This window comes from Trachinotus anak, unplaced genomic scaffold (assembly GCF_046630095.1).
Source record: "Trachinotus anak isolate AG129_WGS33_773 ecotype Australia unplaced genomic scaffold, CSIRO_AGI_Tana_v1 ptg000002l, whole genome shotgun sequence".
Taxonomy (NCBI): domain Eukaryota; kingdom Metazoa; phylum Chordata; class Actinopteri; order Carangiformes; family Carangidae; genus Trachinotus; species Trachinotus anak.
Genome location: NW_027273853.1, coordinates 27,881,718 through 27,903,022, shown reverse-complemented (window position 1 = coordinate 27,903,022; position 21,305 = coordinate 27,881,718). Strand labels below are relative to the sequence as shown.

General features: G+C 41.5%; 1 protein-coding gene across 7 annotated transcripts in view; it reads right to left on the bottom strand.

Moving 5' to 3' along the window:
• The window catches only part of ptprz1a (protein tyrosine phosphatase receptor type Z1a), a 79,447-nt gene that overhangs the window by 23,099 nt on the left and 35,043 nt on the right, over positions 1-21,305 (bottom strand). For 3 of the 7 annotated variants that reach the window (XM_071459993.1, XM_071460001.1, XM_071459985.1), the window contains exons 4-12: positions 18,120-18,271; positions 17,248-17,343; positions 14,219-14,285; positions 13,979-14,136; positions 10,236-10,386; positions 7,906-8,090; positions 7,375-7,501; positions 4,365-4,405; positions 3,471-4,266 (exon numbers count right to left, since the gene is read on the bottom strand). In XM_071459993.1, the coding sequence (XP_071316094.1) occupies positions 3,471-4,266; positions 4,365-4,405; positions 7,375-7,501; positions 7,906-8,090; positions 10,236-10,386; positions 13,979-14,136; positions 14,219-14,285; positions 17,248-17,343; positions 18,120-18,271 (1,773 nt within the window). Of the gene's footprint in view, positions 1-1,940; positions 4,267-4,364; positions 4,406-7,374; positions 7,502-7,905; positions 8,091-10,235; positions 10,387-13,978; positions 14,137-14,218; positions 14,286-17,247; positions 17,344-18,119; positions 18,272-21,305 lie in introns of all 7 variants that reach the window. The other 4 variants (XM_071459957.1, XM_071459965.1, XM_071459973.1 and 1 more) reach the window with 2 other exon arrangements.

The window sequence follows — 21,305 nt, the reverse complement described above, 5'->3', positions numbered from 1 at the left end:
AGTCATATTTTAAAAGGACCATATCTATGTTTTAGCCCAATATAAAATCATCTGTTTTTAGGCCGATTTTCCTGCTTTCCAGGCAGCCACTGGATTCAGTTCATTTGTGAGAGAAACAAGTCAATTTCATTTATAATCTGTGGAAATAAATGAAATGAATCAACACAACCCCCATAATTATCCTTACTGACGGCCCTCATTTTGAAGGTTAACCCAGGGCTTTTTCTCAGCCATTGTGATTGTTCTTTCATCATGTTTGCAGTTGTTACTTCCAGTGTGTTTACAAAGAGTACCAGGTGTAAATAATCTGGTTTTACTGTTTCCGCCCTGACAAAGACCCAGTGACGTTTAACTAATATGCCTGATCACAAATTTGCTTTACCATGTATACAACATACGACACCGTCTATCCTTAAACCTTTTGTTTCAGATAAGGAATTAACTTTAAGAGGCTTAAAACTTACTGCAGACAGATAATCCATCACAGTGAATGACTCAATCTTAATGTCCATTTGTCAAAGTTGTCTTTGTCATGTTGTTTCAACCACTTGAAAACCTTTGTTAAATGTGCTTCACAGGTGCTTTGACAACTAAAACTTGCCCAAACCTACGGCATTGGCATAGAAGACAATATGAAAAATGAAAGTGTGAATTTGGATGTTTCACTAATAAAACACTCAGAAACTCAGAACATCCTTGGATAAAGTAACTGAAAGAGTTTTTAAGGAAGTATTTCCAAGCAAATTTAAAGTAACTAAACAAACTCATCAAGGCAGGTTGTTCTTAATTGTGATGGATTATCTACCTGCAGCAAGTTTTAAGTCTCCACAAGTTAATTTTTGTTTAAATTTAGTCAAAAATCAAATGGAGGGATTGGTATTTACTGAAGCAAAACCACCAGAATATTCTTTCAAGATACAGTTCTACCTTCCCCATTTGATTCCCAGTCTAAAGATCAATCTTAGTCTGAATCTGCATCCCTTACAAAACGTCCAGAGGTTCCATGAAGTATACATGATTACATGAAGTACAACATTCAGATTCCCCCGGATGTTTCTTTAAAACCCTCACATCAGGAGCTGTAATTCCACTAAATTGGTAGCAGGAGTTTTATCCAGATAAGACACTTAAACTAGACACTAAAGTCTGTAATTAAAGATATTGTTGAAAGCTTTATGAATTCATCTGTCTACTGAAGATTGTAAATCCATTAAAGTGCAGTGCAGTCAGACTATGGACGTGGATCTTAATTAATCCAGTAGCAGGTCAAAGAGCTCTGCTGCACTCTGCTGGCCACATCAAGTAACATCTGGCCAGGGTGGATCTTTATGTTCAACTGTAAACTGAGATCTCTGATTGCTATTTGTGTACTTGAACATAACATAACATAACATTTGAGAGTGCATAAAAGTAATAAATTACAAGTTTAAAGTCTGACCTCAGGGCCAATTTTCGACTTCTACTTCAAATCAGTGTAGTGATGTCTCTGAATGTCTCTGATGCTGTATGTCCTTTGGTTTTGTCTGGCTATGTTTGCTTTTCTTTCTGTGTGCTGGACTCAGGTCCCACTTATAGATTTTGGTATTGCACTGAGCTCTGTGACAGACATGGCATCCTGACCATCTGACCCTCCCTCCCTCTAGCCCTTAATAAACAACAGGTGGTTTACAAAATGGATGGATTGATAGAACTAAAATATATGAGCCTCAAATGTCGATGAAGATAGTCATTAATCAAAGTTATGCAGAGTTATGGGATCCTGGTGGTGACTGTTAATATTCTTACTTTCGCATTCACAGATAAAAATGAAAAAAATGAAATGTTTTGTTGTTGACAGATGACGGATTAGTCATATTTTGGATGTCCAGAACTCTTCCTGATCCCTTGGCATTTTGCAGATGTAATGCAGCTTTTTCGCCTACACGGACGGCTTTTTTTACCTGCGACTGGTTCCTCTTCCTCTGACTCTCTTTCCATGCGCTCGGAGATACTGAAGTCAGAGGATGTCTCGTTGTCGTACAGGCTTTCACCCTGCCCTGAGCCGCTCTCCTCCTCCACACCCAGCGACCAGGGTGAAGCCGAGGCTACCGCAGGAGTGATAGGAGCTTCAGTGCTTCCTATCTCAGAGGTGATGGCACTGCCACTCTCGCTTTCAAAATAAAACGCTGAGGAGCGGTCGTCCAAATCATCTGGGGTCTGGCCAGATTCCAAGGTTGTAGATGGGGGGACGGTATTAGTGACTTTGGTTGAATAAGGGAGTGCGCTCTCCCCTGACGCTGAGGTTTGAACCCTGTCCCACTCCTGATCTACACCCTCCTGGGATTCAGGGAACAGGGCCGAACCAGATGCACTGCTGCTAGTGTCTAACACCTGTCCTTCTGGGGTGGGGGTGAAAGGGGATGCTGTGGGAGAGGAAGGGAGGGCAGACGTATGGAGGGCGGAGTTCCCATCTGACTCCAAGAACCAGGGCTCCCTTACGTTAGATGCTGTGGCTGCAATAGAAATGGGCAGATCACTATGGGTGGCTTGTAGAAGGTCAGAGTGTGGAGAGGATGATGACGGAGAGATAGCGCTATGAGAGAGGAGAGGCTGGTCAAAGGACAGACCATCAGAACCCGCCACAGATAGAGAGTGAAGGTCGTCTATACCAACACCAAAGGCCGAAGGGAAGCCAACACTCGAGTAAAGCTCTGAGCTAACAGTGTCCCAGGCTGAGGACAGCAAAGGGACATGGGGAGAGGCGTGCACCCAGGAAGAGGATGCTGACGGCTCCAGAGAACAGCCACACATGGTGTCCACGTCGCTAGCTAACGGAAACCCATCACCGCTGACCTCAGGGAGAAAAGATTCTATTGTGCTCCCCGTAGCGTACCTTGAGTCCTCAAACCCAGCTGAGAAAGAATGGGATAAGCCCGGTGTTGCACCAGAGAGGGTGAAGTCTCTAGAAAGGAGAACTGAAGGCTGGAGGGTGGGGCTGAGTGACAGAGAAACTGTTGAGAGTGACGGATCCCAGGCGGATGTGGACAGCTCGGTAGCAACGGAGGTGCCAGAAGGATCTGGCATTGTTTGGAGAGGAGGGGTATCACTAAACACTAAGGGGTGACCTGAAGAAACTGACAAAGACGGAGAACCAGACAACAAATCACCATCGCTACCAGTATCATCAAACCCGACACCACGGGAGATGGGATCAGTCTCCCAACCAGACAGGGGGTGCGAGGGGTGAGGGAGGTGAGGCAGGGTGGAGGCAGCGAGCGTGGGGGTTGAAGGAGAAGCTGGGTCTTTGCTAGACAGCGGTGTGGTAGCGGCATGCTGGGAGTCCGATGCAGAGGCTGACAACATAGGCCAAGATGAGGGAGGAGGGTCATGCAGGCAAGTGGAAGGGTCGGTGTCGGGGTCCGTGGTGTCACACAGAGGGGAGGAGGCATAGGAGAAGGAGGAAGAAGAAGGTAGGGCAGAAAGGCGCTCACCATTGGACACTGGCTTTGTGGTCTGCAAGAGTACTGCACTCAACCGGACAGAGGTCGTGTCAGGCGATAAATGAGGCATGCTGGGACTCGTGGGACTAGGTGGAACACCTTCACTCAAGGAGGAAGGTTGGGAGGTTGAAGTTTGGATCTCTGGAAGACCTCCGTCTTCAGGGCCGGTGTCTTCATTTATGCGATGTGCCAGGCCATGGTCCGTCTCAGCCTTGATGAAGGGCGGTGATGTTGTGCTGCTCATGTCACCGGTATGAGACCTCATTGTTGTTGTGGTGGTGCTGTATGGAGAAATACCTTTACCACCTTTTGTCTTTGCACTGGTGAATGTAGGAGCAGTGGTACTAACAACACCTTTTGGACTGATGCCTCTAAGAACGCCATCAGTCTTTGTATTAGAGTATAAAGGAGTAGCGGAAGTGGAGATGAAGAATTGCTTGGTTGTGGTTGTTGCTGTGGAGTAAAAGGGAGCGTTGCCACTAAAGTCAGCATCTTCGCTGGTTTCTGGTGACAGAGTGACTTCTGGTGGATGTGTGGAGGTACTGCGGCGTGCCGTCTCTTCCGAATGGCTCAGGACTTGATTAGACTGAGTGGATCTGACAGAGGGAACCGGATCAGTGCTGGTTCTTCTCTGATCCCACTCTGCTGTTGTGGTTCTGATGTCAGGTAGGGGTAAAAGAGGTGATCCAGTAGTTGTGGTTTTTGGTGAGTGCGTAGGAATCAAGGCAAGATCATAATCCTCTGTTTGGACAGGTTCGTTCCAGGACGTATCAGGTTCATAGTTGCCCTTTTGGTGACAGAAAGATTTACAGACAGCAATAAATAACAGTGATAGGTGTAACTAAATAATAATGTTTTTTTAAGGAAAAATAAATGTTTCCTTACCTCATCGTCAAATTCATCTGAATCTGGATCCAGCGCATTTTCTGGAAGAAGGCACAGTTTACATCATTAGTTCATCAAGGATTAAAATAACTCTTAAAATGTCAATTAAGCTTTGTCTAGTTTGGCTTTATATTTCTCTGAGTTGTATTTCTGTTGGTGTCAATTTCCTAGGGTTGAAAATGTAAAAAAAACCTAAAACAAAACAAAACAAAAAACAAAAACTGAGACATGACAAAAGGGTAAAACAATTTGAAAACAATGTGAGGAGAACATCATGGTGAGGAAAAGGCAAAAAATGTGGGATGCTGCGTTTCTGGAAGCTTGAGAAAAATCTCTCTCGATAGATGTAAATGTGTGAAAGGTCAGAGGGAGAAAGTGGAAAAGAGGGAAAGGTTGTACACACCACCTTAAGCAGTATGTTTGCTTAAAGATGATGAGAATATACCAAATGGGGACAAACACTTGCGTGCAACACATCAGGCACATTTGGAATTTCATGCATGAGTTCCCCAAAGACACAAGCAAACACAGAAAACCGTGAACAAAAAGCATTTGCAACCAATCAATTTTCTGTTTCATCCTCCTTATCAAACCAGACGAGCCAAGAAAAAGAATTAGAACTGAAAACTTTCAACCACTTTCCTCTGATTATCTCAGGTTTTTGGGATTTAAACTCAGCCCGTCTGTCACCAAAGAGGGATAAAACAAACTCACAAACAGAGTTTGCAAATGCCACATACGTTGACCGAGCTCAGACGCACAGCACACAGTGGGCATGTCGGGGGCAGGTGTGGCTCTTACCTGTCTGAGGCTAAGTGACACATCATGGAGACCAGTTCAAACTGGTTTGTGAAGCATGAGATGAGGTTTTACAAGTTTAATGAACTGGATTTGAGGGGAATGACTGAAAGTTTTTTGGGGAAACTGAGGGACATTTTCATTGAAAACAAACTTTAATTTATCAGTGGGTGACTCTTGTTGAGCTGCCTGATGCTCAAAATAAGCACTGCATGAATAAAGTCAAAATTACATGAAAAAGACTTGAATTATTGCTGAAATTAGTCAATTAATTGATAAGTCATCAACAGAAAGTTAATTAATCAGAACTTTTAGAATGAATCATTTTAGCCAGTTACCAAATATGAAAACAACAAACATTTACAGCTTCAAAGCTGCTAAAATTTGCATGATTTTCTTTCTTTCATATCATTAATTAACTGATTTTAAATGAGTTGGAAATTTTAAGATAAATCTATGGGCTCATTTGGAATTACTTTTGACAGTGACATTTAAGAGATTTATCTAGTTAATTAGAAATCGCATGAGCATAGCATGAGTATTTGATAGGTTAGTGACAGGAAAATTAATGTTTTTAATTGTATTCTTAATTTCTTTTGATTGGTCCAAAAAGCACATAATCGCTTCATCACATACTAACAAAAATAATGCACCTTTTCCTGAAACTTAATTATCATGAAAGGTTTAAAATGTTTAATAGATTTCGCTTGACTATATAAAGTCATGTCACAATCATAACTACACCTGAAAGTACTGTATTAAGACTTATTAACTTAGCCTGGTTTAGTTAGTTAAGTTTTTAAAGTGATTATTTTGACTCACTAGAAATTTGAATAGGATATATTGATATACTGATATGAAACAGAAAAAAAACCAAACAAGAATCTGCAGATTTCTGAGGCTGAAACAAGCAAATGTGATGCAATTATTCATTTTAAAATCAATGTTCTGTTGATTAACTAACCATTTAATTGGCTAATAGTTACAGAGGCAGACCTAGCTAGCTTTAACAATAAACTGAGCTGGTGCAACATTAAGCTAACGTTATCGTCTTTACGACCATTTTGAATTACAAAAGAATTTTTTGGCTAAGTTTGTTATTTCAAAGAAAGACGATGGTAACAAACTTAAAACATCTTTATAATCAGAATATGTCATTTTTAGGTGCAGCTAAGATGTGACTGTAGCTTATCTTAGCTTAGCTTACTGTTATCTTAACTAGACAGTGGTGTCACATTAAATTCAGTCATGTAAACCTACTGAATGATGCAGAATATCACTCATTCATGCAAGCTGACACTGAAATAGGATGCAGGGGATAATTTGTTCTTTGTAACAAGACATATTAGTTTATTTAATATAAAGTTATAATACAATGTTGTTGTGATTGCCATTCCAATCCATGTTACACAAAATGCTGCAAACATGCAAACGTTTCTCTTACTGTGAGATGCAGAAGGAACGGACGCCACAATGAAAACAAAACAGAGATGGAGACTTTGTGTTTCCATGTGACAAAAGGGTTTCACAGGAAATGACCCCAAACCAAGCAGGTTCCCTTTTCTTAGAAATATATAGAGACAGCACATTAAAAGAGTTCACAGAGAAACTAATGAAACAGTTAAAGACAGAAAAAGACGAGTCAAACAACAACTCATGTGCATGTGTGTGATCATTGCAAAACGCAAGACCCAAGTAGGTTTATCCCAGAGTGAAGGGCAGGGGGGGTGAGGAGTGAGATAAAGAACAAACACTGTTTGTATTGTTCAGGGTTCAGAGGGAGGATGAGTGGGAGGGTGGAAATGTTTCTTAAAGAAAAGAAATGTCAAATATATTGCTTCAAAAGCAGATACTAAATAAAAACTTCAAAATTTAAATGTTTATAAATTTACTATTGCTCATATTTTTGATTGAAAATCATAATTATGACACACTGTCTCAGGTTAATTTGGATGGCACTGATTTGACTACGCTGTAATCCTGATTCAGTAACTCATAATTTTGATTTAACGTGAGTTTGTTTCCTTGTTTTTTCTTAAGAATATATTTTTTGTCTTTTCCTGTTCAGAATTGGCTTCCATCATTTATAAAACTTAATTTTACATATTTCAACCCTACTCTAAACAAAAAGAAAAACTGCAGCACAGGGAGACACATCAGTACAGTTTGACTGACGAACTCTGTGCTTGGTCACGGTCACGGTCGCTCTTACCGGGGTCATCGACGGGCATGACGACCTTCAGCAGGTCGCTCACACGTCCGTACAGACCGTTGGTGCAGACCGCCACCACCTGGACCACATAGCTGCTGTTGGCTAACAGATCATCCAGTATCGCCCCCTGGTGTTGGGAAAAGTAATGACAAACATTAAAGGATGTTTTTACAATTTCCAGCAGTTCTACACAACAACTGTTGATGATACAATGGATTGAATGAACACAACCTGGACCTGGGAGGAGCAGCAGAAAAAAAAACTGAAAAGTTCATTACTGCTGCATGTTTTCAGTTTATAGATGTTCCTGACATCTGATCTCATACAGCAGGCAAAAGAAACTGTATCAGACTTTTGTTTATTAAATTTAATACCTTGATACCTGAAAAAATGTAAATGCTTAGTAAGACCTGCAGATAAAATACAAGGTGGAAACATTTCTCCCAACACAGTTTACAGGTTTGCATGTGGTGATCTGGTGGGAGCTCTGGATTTTAATGATGATATTTGTGGACTCTCTCTCTCTCTCACCACATCCTGGTCCCCGTCGGTCAGGTATTCAGAGGGGACAGAGTTTTCTGAGTTGGCCAGTTGGTAGCTGACGGAGTATTTCTCGATGCTGGCGTCGTACACGGCCCGCGGCCGCTCCCACGTCACCAGCAGGCTGCTGAGGTTGTAGGGCGCCGCCTGGATGTTCTCCGGCTCTGAACTGCAGACTGACACAAACACACAGACGAGAACAAACTCAAAAAAAGGTTTGGAAATATTTTTCAAAATCCCCAATTTATGTGCAAATCCTGCTCCATCACTTTTCTCCCTATTTCATCAGTAACTGCTGCACCATGACCTCTTGGTGAACAGATGTACAGATATTACAGAGGCTCGTTCATTTGCCTGGTATCAGACTTATGATCAGTGACTAACAACAGCTTTTAAATAGTGATAAATTATTTTAAAAAGGGGCTAATTCTCTTTATTCATATTCTCTAAATTCAAATACAGAAAAGGGAAATTATTTAAAACAAAAAAATGTATAAAAGCACAAATAACAGGTAGAAGTCAAATGTGGCTGATGGAGGATCATTAAATTCCTGTCTTTGTTTCATCTCCTGTGATTCTGGGTCAGATCTGAGATTAACGGAGCAGAGATTACACAGATGACAGACACTCTGAAGTCTGGGATTAACACAGATTTAAAAAAAAGGCTGAGGATCGGTGACAATAGGCAGGAGGAGGCCGCCTCCATCCACACACTGACACATGTCTGAGCTGGATCCAAACCTTCATCCTCTCACCTTTTTCCTGTGAAAACATCACGTTACTACGTGTCAGAGCTGCTACGACTGGCAGTAAAGTCTGTAAGAGCGCAAACATGTGCGAACCAGTTCTACCAGCTGTCAGAGACCTCTGCTCCCCACTCAGCAGGGACGGAGACGGACAGAGGGCTCAGAGAAGGACGTCTGTGGCAGTGTAGCTTCAGCCACTAGAGGGCAGAGCGAGCCAGGAGAACAGACAGAGCAGTTTAACAGCACTGATGAGCAACTGTTGTTAAATGTCACCATGAGGTCATTTGGATTAACAAGTTTCAGCTGATCCTCAAATACAGACTCACATTAAAAAAAAGATAAATGAATAAATAACCACAAAAAAAAAAACAAAAAACAGAGATAAATAATAGTGCATCAGTGGTTGAATGACTACAGTTTAGTTATAATGTCATTTTTAGGAGACACCTGTATGAAGAACCAATAAACACATGTATCTGTGGTTGTTACTGGAGGAACCGATAAGCGAAGAAGTGAAACACATTTAACATTGTCTGTATCTGAATCTGAAATCTCTCTTTTCAACACTGTGAACCTTTCACTCTCAGGTCTGCAACATTTTTTTCTGGCATTTGAAGCTTTTATTCATATCATTTGACAAATCAACTTCCATTTACAGCCAGAGCTACTTGAGGTTTAATTTCTTGCTCAAGGACTTCCTGTTGGACACGGACAGACGGTGGTCGACGGGCAACGATTTCATTTTAGGTAGTCTGAGAGTGTGACTGTTTTTGAGGGACAATACAAATCAGTCTTGCAGGTAAATGTGTCTGAAGTGTTAACAGGCTGAAGTTCGCTTCAAACAGCAGAACAAGCCCCGAACTAACCACAGATCAGTACACTTCATTACTAATTATTGGACACAACCAGCGAGAGGCGTGAAAATCAATGGTTAACCACGCCGACCTGTTCTCCGTTTTATTTAGGTCAGTGCAGTTCTATTCTTGTCTCTCTCTGTTTTTTCCATCGTTTGTGATCCACTTGTGATTCATTTAGTCTTTATTTAATTAGTATGAACCTGTATTTTCCTGCTGGAGTCAGACTGAGGTCAGCCGGGTGACATGTTGTATTAATGAGTTGTCTTTGTATAGAAGCTTCTCACAGCCGCGTTCATGAGGTGTTTAGAAAATGAATTGAACTGAATTTTATGCCAGAAGATATGTGAGATATTTTTATATTCTTTATATTTATTTTTCTTTATTATATGATTAATATACATATTTTCATATTTCATAAACTGATTATGTGTTTTGTTGGTAAATCAGTAAAGTAACTGGTGACTGTAAATGACAGTGGAGTAAAAGTACATGTTCCCTTGAACTGTGCTGGAGCAGAAGTATAGAGTAGCATAATCACAGTGAAGCACATGTGGAACAGATGTGAGGAACTTGTCATGTACGTTCCACCTCTGACTGCTGGTACCAGGCACTTTTCTTGGTGTGTGACGGACCTTGCAGCCTCATGGGGCCTCGAGTGTGGCTGCAGATCGTGATGCCGGTGAAGCGTGCGGTGCAGTGACAGACTCTGGACACGTACCTGGTGTGAGAACCTCCTCGGTGCCGGTGTAGGAGGAGAACACCTGCCCCATGAACTGCTGCTGCTGCTCCCTGTAGTTGTTCTGCAGGTAGTCCATCAGCATCACGTACCCGGCCTGCTGCATCGTCATCACCTCGCAGAACATCTCCAGCTGCGACACGGCGGCGGCCACCACAACAACAACAACACAACAACAACACAACAACAAGACGTCAGCAAACAGCACGATGCCCCTGCAGCCACTGTGAATAACAGCAGTGAGTCTTGCAGCCTGATATGAATCACATTGATTGATTATTTGATTATTGACAAAGCCAAAATCCAATTTCAGTGAAAAGACTAAACAACAATCAACTAGACTACATAAGTTATAGATAAGTGTGTGTGTGTGTGTGTGTGTGTGTGTGTGTGTGTGTGTGTGTGTTGTCTCCACAGCACTAAAACACAGTGTAAATCATGAGCAGCCCTCTGAGCAGTGTGGAAGTGAGTGGGTGTGGAGGAGCCATGAATCCTTTGACCTGAGACCTGCCTCTGTACCTGCTCAGGTGAGTCACTTCCCTCTGATTACACAACTCTCAGAGAGTCAACACTGGCTGCTGCAGCTTGGAGCCCATTAGGGCCGTTTGCGGTTGTTAAAGTCGTGACTTTAAACTGTTAAGCTCTGGCAGACTGAAGTGAGCTGGAATGTGGACCAGCTGAGACATGTCAGAGTGTGGGGAGACCTGGAGACCCTGGAAGTCCTGGAACATCTGCCTCCATTATCGCAGCTGTGACGACGGCATCTTTGACTTTGATAGAATTATTGGTGCATTATAATTATGAGCTGATATTTAGCTGTGTTTAAGGAAAAACTGGAAAAGAGGAGCCTGACTGTGGTGATGAATATTCACAACAAACATGAAGCAGTAAACAGGAAATGTTTCCAGAGCCTGTGTGTCCCTGTGCATTTTCATATTCTGTCTTTGTGTTTCAGAGAGTGAGTGAAACACATTAGGAAAGACATACAATTTTCAAGAGTGAGGACAACATCTAAAGTGAGGACATATTTGTAAAGTAAGGACATTTTGAAGACATTCTTGGACTTTTTTGTTGATATTTCATCTGCTCGTTACTTCTGTGTTCAGACAAAATGCAAAGTGGATTCTGAGGATGGTGCAGTTCCATACAAAGTAAATTTGGAGGCATGAATTCATGCAAAGATGAGTCCCTGGGGTTTTATGATTCTGCTTCATAAACCTACACGAGAGGAAAAAGGACAGAGATCAGAGGGAAACCACAGAAAGAACTGGAGTTTCTGGTGGATTTTAAATTCAGTCAGAGGCTGAACACAAACACTCCCATGGTACAGTCGGGACAGTCAGTCGACTGTTCTGGCTCAGCAAATAAACGCAAACAGTCCAGCTGTCAAATTTGTGTTGATGACCTGAGTTCACTTTTCTTCCTGTCAGATTAGTTTAAGATTAGTTTGAAGAATCATTTTTTATCTCAGACACTTTAAGTCTGAATTAGCTGCTTTTCTACTAGTTTCAAACTCAAGCGGAATATACAAAACTTCTGCGTGATGTTCAGTTTCAGGAGAGTCACCAAGTTTCCTTGGAACTGAAAAATGAGTAATGGAAACATGTGACTTTAGAAAAACTCTCAAATTTTGCAAAAGTATTTATAGGCTCACATGAGCTGGTTCTCCAGACTATTTGACAAAGAAATATTTTACAAAGGTGAAACTGAAACACTTTTTCCACATTTAAGTCACAAAACATTGTCGACTTTTATCTCCCAAAAACCTGATACGTGGCTGCTGCCAGATATCAGAGGTTTGCCTCTGCATCATTACGTGCAGCAGATTAAATACCACAGCGGCTGCTGCGGTGGATGTGATCATAATGACCAGATGCTGGAAATCTGTCACCATGTTTAAATGACTGATACTGCGAGAGGAGAAAACCCAGCTTCGAACAATATTGTCAGTGGAAACACAGAACATTCACAATTGTGTTTTGTCAACTCTGTGCTTCTATTTTGTGCGAACCTGTGATGAACGCTGTGGAAATAAAATGTTTAAACCACATGTGGTTAAATCTGTCGTTGCGGACGGAGGGCGGAGTCACACAAAGTGACGCTGCCTTTCTGTCGTTGTTGACTACACTTCTGAAGACAAAACTGATCCTTGTGTGTGTGTGTGTGTGTGTGTGTGTGTGTGGTGGGGGGGGGGCCTCCTGCTTTAGCCACACACTCAGAGTCAATAACTCTGGTTGAAGATTATGTTGGACACTCTGCAGACGTCACACTGGAAACTTTTAGTTGAAAACCTTTTGTGTGTGTGTGTGTGTGTTTTTGCATGTTTGTTCATGTGTGCGTGTGTGTTTGTGTGTCCCTGTGTTTCTGCTTAAATACCGTAAAGATCTTTTGTGAGCAAATATTTGTTTGATGTAATGACTGCCTCTGTATGGCTGTCAATCATGTTTGGCCTGAGGGCAGTCTCTCTCTCTCTCTCTCACACACACACACACACACACACACACACACACACACACGTTGACAGCCTGCTGGTTCTCTGCCTCACCCATCCCTCGTGTGCTTCCAGACCTCTGGTATGATAATTCCTCCTTTCAGCTCCGTGAACATGTTTCTAAAAGGTTGTTTACAGACGTTTCTGTAATTCTGTCACTTTTCTTTTCATCTTGAACAAAAACTCCAGAGCTCACGTCTGCTTCCTGCTTCTTACAGGACCACACCGGTGGTTACATATGATCTGTAGTCTGCATGTACTTCACATTACTGCAGCTTGTTTTGGTCGGTTTTTAGTTTCAGTGTAGTTCTTTGTCTTTGTCAACATTTTGTTCTGGTATTTTTTTGTCATGTGGCGTTGTTGGTGCTGGGGAGGCTGCTTCGCCCTGGTTTAAGTTTTTTGTGTTAAACTTATACAACACAATGACCCCATATTTTATCTATAAAGGAGCTTTAAAGGACTTCTTATGTATTTCATGTGACACATTTCAGGCTTTACTTTTTCACTTTCAATTAAATATATTAGTGAGCTGTGGGGGAAAATTACCGCAGTACTTCACAAAGGAACAGCCACGTCTTCAATGATGTTTATGAATGTTTAATTTGTCATCTAAAATCTTTATTGATAATGCAACAAGATGGATGATAATCTGTGATAATGAACTTTTATTTTATCATATGGTGACCAGGGCAGAAAAATGAAGCCAACACTGGAGAGCTGAAACCTGCAGTTCCTCTGATGACCACCAGAGTCTGGCTCCAGCAGTGAGTCAGTCCCCATAGACTCCCATGTTCAAATGTGCAACTTTACAGCAGAAATAAACATGTTTACAGCCTGGTACAATAACTCTTCTGGTCTCTAGAGCTAATTTCCTCCTTCATGACACCTGTACGGCTGAATTTTATATAACTTACCTGTTTACATTTTATTAAGGCTTCAAGTTATGTATAACTGAGGGCGTGGACGCTTTCAGTGACAGGTGGGAGAGCATATGCTCCTCGAACTGACATTCAAGTCTCAGCTCCACCTCTTGGTATATTTTTGGATTAGCCGGGAGTTAGGGGCGGAGTCAGGCACTGCAAAGATAGTGACGGCAGAGAAGCTCACTCTGAGCTTTAAATATGTTCCTCAGAAAACCTGTGGGTGACGTCCCACAGGCTACGTCCATCTTTAATTACAGTCTATGGTCCCAACATACTGTACAAGTCCAGTTCTGATTGATCAAACTTCTCACCTGCTCGTCAGAGATGGCCACCGTGTTCTTGAAGACGATCCACTCGACGATCTCGCTGCAGGGCGGCGTGGTCAGAGAGCCGTTGTAGATGAAGTATTTTTCAGTGGAGTTCGGCAGGAGACCTCGGAGGGTGAAGGGCACAACCTCAGCGCTCTTTCCTGGAGCGTAAACAAGAGAACTTCGATGAACATGACAGAAGAAGAAGGCCAGAGGAGAGATAAGAAGAAGAAGCTGACGTACCGTATCTGCTCACACTCAGGATGCTGTCCACGATGGCTGCATAGTTCGTGTTGTCTTCAACAGTCGTCTGAGAGGAGAAGATCAACATAATTATGTTGCACAGGTTCAACATCCACAGGTTAGAAAACACCATCTCCAAAATCCATCAAAATCAAATCCATCAAAGCAGCAGTGACCGGTCCCAAAGAACCACTTCACCAACACCTCTGGTAACTGATTTTAAACTGGATGTGATTTAACAGAGTATATAACACAATAACACTTTTATATCATTGAACTGTGAATGATAAGGTTGCTTTGGTTAAATCTGGGCAACAAAAAATGAGTAAATTGAATCATTTATTCCTCACTTTTAGTGAACTATTTATTATCAAGCCACTGCTAATTCTGTCAGGTTTTCTGCAGGTTATATTTACAGGTCCCATAAAGTCTAAAGGTAGATGTCCATGTGTTTGTGATTATAAAGCAGGTCTAGGTTCTATATTAATACTGTGAAAGTATCAAAGCCTCAGTCCACAGAGAAATGCACACAGCCTGTATTCAGACACTGAGCCTTAAAACCAGCCGTCAGGACTTCTGGAACTTTGTGATGTCACAACAAAGCAGTCACCGCCCTCAGCCATGCCCCAAGCCCCGCCCAATGATAATATTATTAATTTAATGTAACCTGGACCATGATAAGTGGTAGAAAATGGATGGACCAACTGATTAATGCTTGCGTATTTAATTAATGCTATTTAAGACTTTTCAAGCCCTGCAGATACCCAGTATTTGAACTATTTACTGTGTCCAATACTTTGAGCTAACTGTTTAAAGTGTTTGGTTATTACCCTTAGCTGATTAGCTCTCTCTGCTTGCCTGCTTGATAACTAGATGTTTTTTTATTTAAGCTACTCTATAATCTTATCACATACTCTCTAATAACAACAACTACAAGAGCCTGTTCATGGGAATCACTGCGTTAGAGGAAGCTGCGGTTGTAATTATTTATTTGGGTCGTAGTAGAAACGCTGTGAGGGCCATGACGTCCACACTAATGGCACAGTGACAGGCTGGATGTAATCAACGTGCTTCAGTGGAACAATAACAGACTTTTATGCCAAGTCCTAAACACTGAAGTGGGCGTTCATCACAAACCAGTCTGACAAGGGTTCACTTCAGAAATCCATCGGAGCTCAAAGTGAAACAATGGTAGAATTTTTTTTTTTTAAAGTTTGCAATATTTATGGGAGAGAGACATTTGATAAGAGCCCGAGGCTGGATTCACACCCTGGACTTTCAGGTAACATATCATTCGCCTTCGCCAACACAGCCGCCAGTCAAACCTCAACATGAATCCAAACGACGGCCCAGTTACCTGCCGAGGCGGCTGGCACAGCACAAAAACAAAACTTACCGCTTTTTTATGTTGGTTAGTTTCCCACCCTGCTCTCCACCCAACCTGCAGCCCAACACACACACACACACACACACATGAACAAACACACACAGCCTGCAGCTTTACATCAGACGTTTTTCTGAGTTTCGTTCCAACATGGCCTCTGTCGGCTCGAACACGCCAACGTGGCTGGAGGCAACACGACTGCACAAAGCAGAAAGAAAGAGAAAGTATGCACGACGCTCGGTACGAACCCTGGCACTGAAGAAAACACAGACAATGATCCTGAGCCAGAAAAATGAATCAGACTGTTCAAACACAGCGCACTCACTGAGGCATCACTACAGTGGACCGGTGGACTGAAAGACTCTGATTCAGTCCGACTTCCTCCACCTTCAACAAGAAGTCGTCAATAAAGTCACATTCTGCAAACTTTCAGATGTTCACGTGATCATGTGTTTTGTGAAATGAGCTCCAGCTCAGAACTGTTCAGACCGAGCTCAGCGCTAAGACCTGTTAGCTTCCCTGTTCGCACTCAGCAGTCACAACTCAGAATGTGGGATGTCCGAGTACTTTTACTACTGCTACTGCTGTACTGACTGAAGTATAGTACTAACAGAAAGGTACTGCTACTACTATTACTGACACAAACTGTGGAGGGGAGAAAGGCGCCAGTGATTGAACTTCTCATTATCAGAGACTATCTGCTAATGTGTGCTACTGTCACCATATTTAAACAATGGCACGACCCCTCCTCTCTGTGACGGCACGTTTTCTCTCTGACTTCCGGTTCGGATCAGGTACGAACTGATGAAACTGTTGATGTCCGGCGTCGTCAGGCAGCACATTTTATTCCCTAGTTCTGAACATAAAGCAGCTCCTTCTCCTGACTTTTCAGAGCAAACTCCATAACAACGACGTCTAGGAAAATAAAAGCAACAGAACATTTTACTGTAGAGCTAAAACAAATTATGTCGGATTTGGGAAACAGAAGTTCAATAAAATAGATGGATGAAAATAAACTGCTGAAAGAGTTTAGTTCAGCTCACAGTTGAGTTTAGCTGTTTGGTCTTAGCTCATGGTTCAGTTTAACTGGTATAAGTCTGGTTTGGGATAACTAACAGTTAAGTTTGGTTAATGGTTAAGTAACCTGTAAGAACAGTTAAGCTAATGGCTTAAACGAGCAGCTGAACAGTCTGGTTTGGGAAAGCGAATGAACTGAAAGGTTGGGTTAGTTTAGCTGGGGTTCAGTTAGCTGATGGGTCAGTTTGAGAGTTTGGTTTGAGTTGTTCAGGTTAGTGTCAGCTTTTGCTCCTCGTTAAGCAAATCTTCCCTCCAGTGGCTAATTCGTTGTTGTGACTTCGTAAATGACCCAAAGTTATATATCAACTGTTTACGCTGCTTTTTTCTAATTCCACTGTCTGCCGGTTCTCTCTCCAGTTAAAGTTTCATATAGTGAATGAATTATTTTACTGTTTTACCACAACTGACAGACAAGCCTGTAAACTGATCTCAGTCTTAACAGGGTACATGATCGTCTGCTTGTAAAGACCACACACACACACACACACACACACACACACACACACACACACACACACACACACACACACACACACACAGACACACAGACACACAGACACACACACACCTCAAACAGCACAGCGAGTGCTGTGATTCTGCCTCCGGCCTTGATGGTTTCATCTAATGAGTCAAAGCGATGCGCCTCATAACAGTAGATCTGCATCTGTGGGAGAAAACAGAAATATGTCAAACTAGACAGAGACAGCGAGTCCCGTCATGTGTGAGCAGAGACACACGTGTTTTCAGCTGTGCTGTTCCCACAGTTTGTCTCTGTGCTGTGAAAGTTAATGAATGAACAATAAAGTATAGTGAACAAACATTGTTTACCGGGATAAAAATAATAAGTCTTAGAACTTTTTCCCAAAGACACAAAACTACTACAAAAAGACACAAACGAGCCCATTATTACAATTACTTTAATAATTTACATATATTTGTAATTTATTTCGTTTTTTTAGGTTTAGATTATTGATTGGACAAAACAAAGATTATAAAGATTTCGCTTTGGACTCTGGGTAATTGTGATGGTATTTCCGACTATTTACTGAATCTATACAAACCAAACAATCAATCGAATAATCAATAAAATAACCAGGAGATTAATACAAGAGGAAAATAATAATCCTAATAATAAACAACTAAATAATACAAAACAGTTAAAAACCAGCTCCATCTTCACCAACAACAACAGTAAAATGCTGTTTACAGATTAACATGAGTAATGATAATCACGTGATGTTTAATAATAACAGAATAACAGTTACACTTTTTTCTGCATTAAATACTTTTAATAATTCAAATTCATACTGACATAGTTTTACTTAAGCGACATTATCAATGCAGGATTTTTACTTGTATTTTCCTGGGTGTGGTATTAGTACTGTTACTTCAGTAAAGGTTCTACTTTCAGCTTCCTCCACTGATTTGAAGTCGTCTCACCTCTAGAGGGTATTTGACTCCGTCCAGACTGTGTTCGGAGCCGTCTGAGGAGGCGTTGCAGCGCCCCCAGTGGAAGGTGATGCGTCCCACCTTGAACGTCGACCTGAGGCCTCCCCCACTGACATAGAACTCTCCGTCCACATCCACCGCCACTGAGGAGAGAAAAAGACACAGACATGAGCAGACTACGGTGGCCCTTAGGGCTCAATGCACTGCAGCTTGGGAAAACACATGCAAATGAAAAAAGTGATGACCCCAGCTGGGACGCACTTGTTGTTACTTTGTGACTTTTGAAGTTAAAAGCAGATGTATAATAATACATCCATGCAAGTGCATCCCAGCCGGGTTCATCACTATTTTGTGTCCCCTGGAAACAAGTGAGTATTTGCAGCATGTGTGTTGTCAAACTGATGAAGATGTTTTCTGAATTTGCTTGTGTTGTGTTGTGTTTTGTCTGTTTGTGTGTTTTCATAAGTTGCAGTGCGTTGAGCTCTCACAGACACTGTAGCATATACACGACACTGACTGCTCTGTATTTTGTGTTGTACATACACAACTGATGCTACATTACATGACACAATAACAAGAAAAAATTATATTAAAATATTTTTTTCTCTTTTTTTCAGACTTTCTCACCCAGATCAAATCTATCTGCTGCTTTTAAAGCTTTGAAGACTCAAACACATCTCAGCCAAACCTCTCACAGAAAATGATGGATTATAAAATGTACAGAAGATCAAAAGATGAGAGCTTCTATACCACACTATACTCCACCAACACCTTTATTGGACCATCAAACAATGACTCAGTCAATAAGGGGATCTTCTTCAGGTTGGTCTTTGTTTGACCTGACAAAAGGTCCCCTCGAGGATCGAAACCTCCTTTGATGGTCTAATAACCGTGGAGCGTTAAACAGTCCTTTAATCTTCTGTGCTGCACTGTACATCTCAGCCCACCACCTTCAAAACAGAGAGGCCGTGTATCTCCGTTTTGTAGAGATAATACATATTTTTCATATGAATGCACTGATGAAATTCAGTCTTTGCAAAGTCATCAGTCTGCTGAACACTCGAGCTCTGCACTCTTTAAGGTCCTCTGTTTGCTTTAGGCTGGTTTTTATTCTTCTATTCCACTTTGATCTGTATGTGGTTGGCCTCATTCGTGTCCTCTTTGTCGTCTGTGGTCTGTGTGTGTCTTGTTGTTCTATTATGTTTTCTTTTAACCCCGTCTAAAATCTAATTTCCCCTCGAGGGAGGGCAAATATTGACTCAACTTGTCACTGATTCACTTGTGTTGAAAAGTTTGTTTGCGCTGCATCAAATGCATGAAACGATCCATACACTGCATCCATCACCTCTTTTTTTTTTTTTTCTAAAACTGAAATCTTCCACTTGTAGCTGAGTATTCTCCTCCGAGAGCTTTGTAAAGTCTGTGCATGGATGGCAGTCCGCGCCTTGAACCTACACTGGGCCCATTTGTGCGCTCATAAAAACAGGTCTAAGTACTGTCGGCCTGAACCGTGCTCAGATTGTCCACCAAACATCTCCATTAATAAAAGCCTTTTGGTGCAGCTGGCGGCCGAACAGCAACTACAACAGGGTGCTTCTTATTTCGCTGAGAGTCCCGTTGCTAAGAAGCGCTGGACTCGTCTGTTTGGAGCTTTTTGAAAGGCGAGCCAGGATCCCTCTTGTCTACAATTTCACTTAACAATTACCTTGAATGCACACTGTTGGTTATTGTGTTTCACACCACTTAGAGGGAGAGGAAATATATAAAAGACTCTCAATCCTGTCAAATGAGAGACTGGTAACCGTATCCTTTACAATAGGACACCACAGTAGGAGAAAAGGTCCTATCGCTCACTATCAATCTGGGTCAAAATATCAACAGGACAGAAGGCGAGGGAGCGGAAGAGTGAGATGGCTTTAGTTTGATTGATGGAGGTCGGAAATGATGTTTCTCACTTAACACTTTTTAACGAGCAAGTAGCTTTATAAAAAACAGCTTGTGAAAGGCTGTGATGGCTTCAATATCATGACAAATAAGTGACTGATGTATTAAGATAAGATAGCCTTTATTAGTCCCACAGTGGGGAAATTCACAGGTGAAGCCTGTTTTCATTTTGCTTCTATACAGCAGCAACAATTCATGATGTCACTGTGAAATTTCATCTTCATCTTTAATATTAAATCTTCTGCACAACAGCAAGAAACACAACCACATTTGGAATCTACAGCCATGCTAGCAGCACACTGAGCTGTGTTTTCAGCTAACTGCTAACATCAGTATGCTAACCTGCTAACATGGTGATGCTACGAATGTTTACAATGTTCACCATCTTAGTTTAGCATGTTAGCATACCAGCATTTGCTAATTAACAATTAACACAAGTAAATCTGAAGCTGTCATGTCACTAGATTGTGCAATGATTTAACAAAAACAAACTGTGCAAAATCCCTTATCTGCTGCTGTTTCTGTTATATTCAAATGTCTAATTGTAAAAATGACATTACTATCTACTATTTAAGTATTTGATATTAAGATTTTGCAGTTTTCCACTTTGCTGCAAATTTCCCCCCTGTGGGACTAATTAATAGAGGATTATATTATCTAATCTTATGATGATGCTAGAGATAAAGTCAAAAGATCATCATAGTGATAACACTTTATCCTGAGGCTCATGGGTCAGATCAATGTCTGAGCCACATTTTCACAGCAATCCATCAAGTAGTTGTTGAGAAATGTAAAGAATCCAACCTCATGTTTGTGCAAGAAAAAAATCCCAGAGGATCCCCAAAGTCATGCTGCTAGCATGGCTACAAATAAATAAGTAATTTAAAAAAAAGCTTCAGATAATATTTCAGCAAAGGCAAAGAAGCCAAAATGTCACTATTCTGTCCCTAAAACTGCAAATTCATTGATTTATTTTTGGCCACTTGGAGGGCAGCAGAAAAAGATAAAAACACATAACATTTAAAATAAATTATAAAGAACGTGTGGCTAACATGTTAGCAAAAGGCTAGCGACCTCCACATCCACCAGTTACGAATGGAGGAACATGATGGAGTGGTGTTTGTGTTCCCTCTTTCAGCTCTGTGTTTGGTCTCCACCAGCTCCTGAGGGAAACATCTGGCTCTTTAGCTGCTAAACGCTTCACTACGTTCACCAGCTGCTCTCTGACCGAGT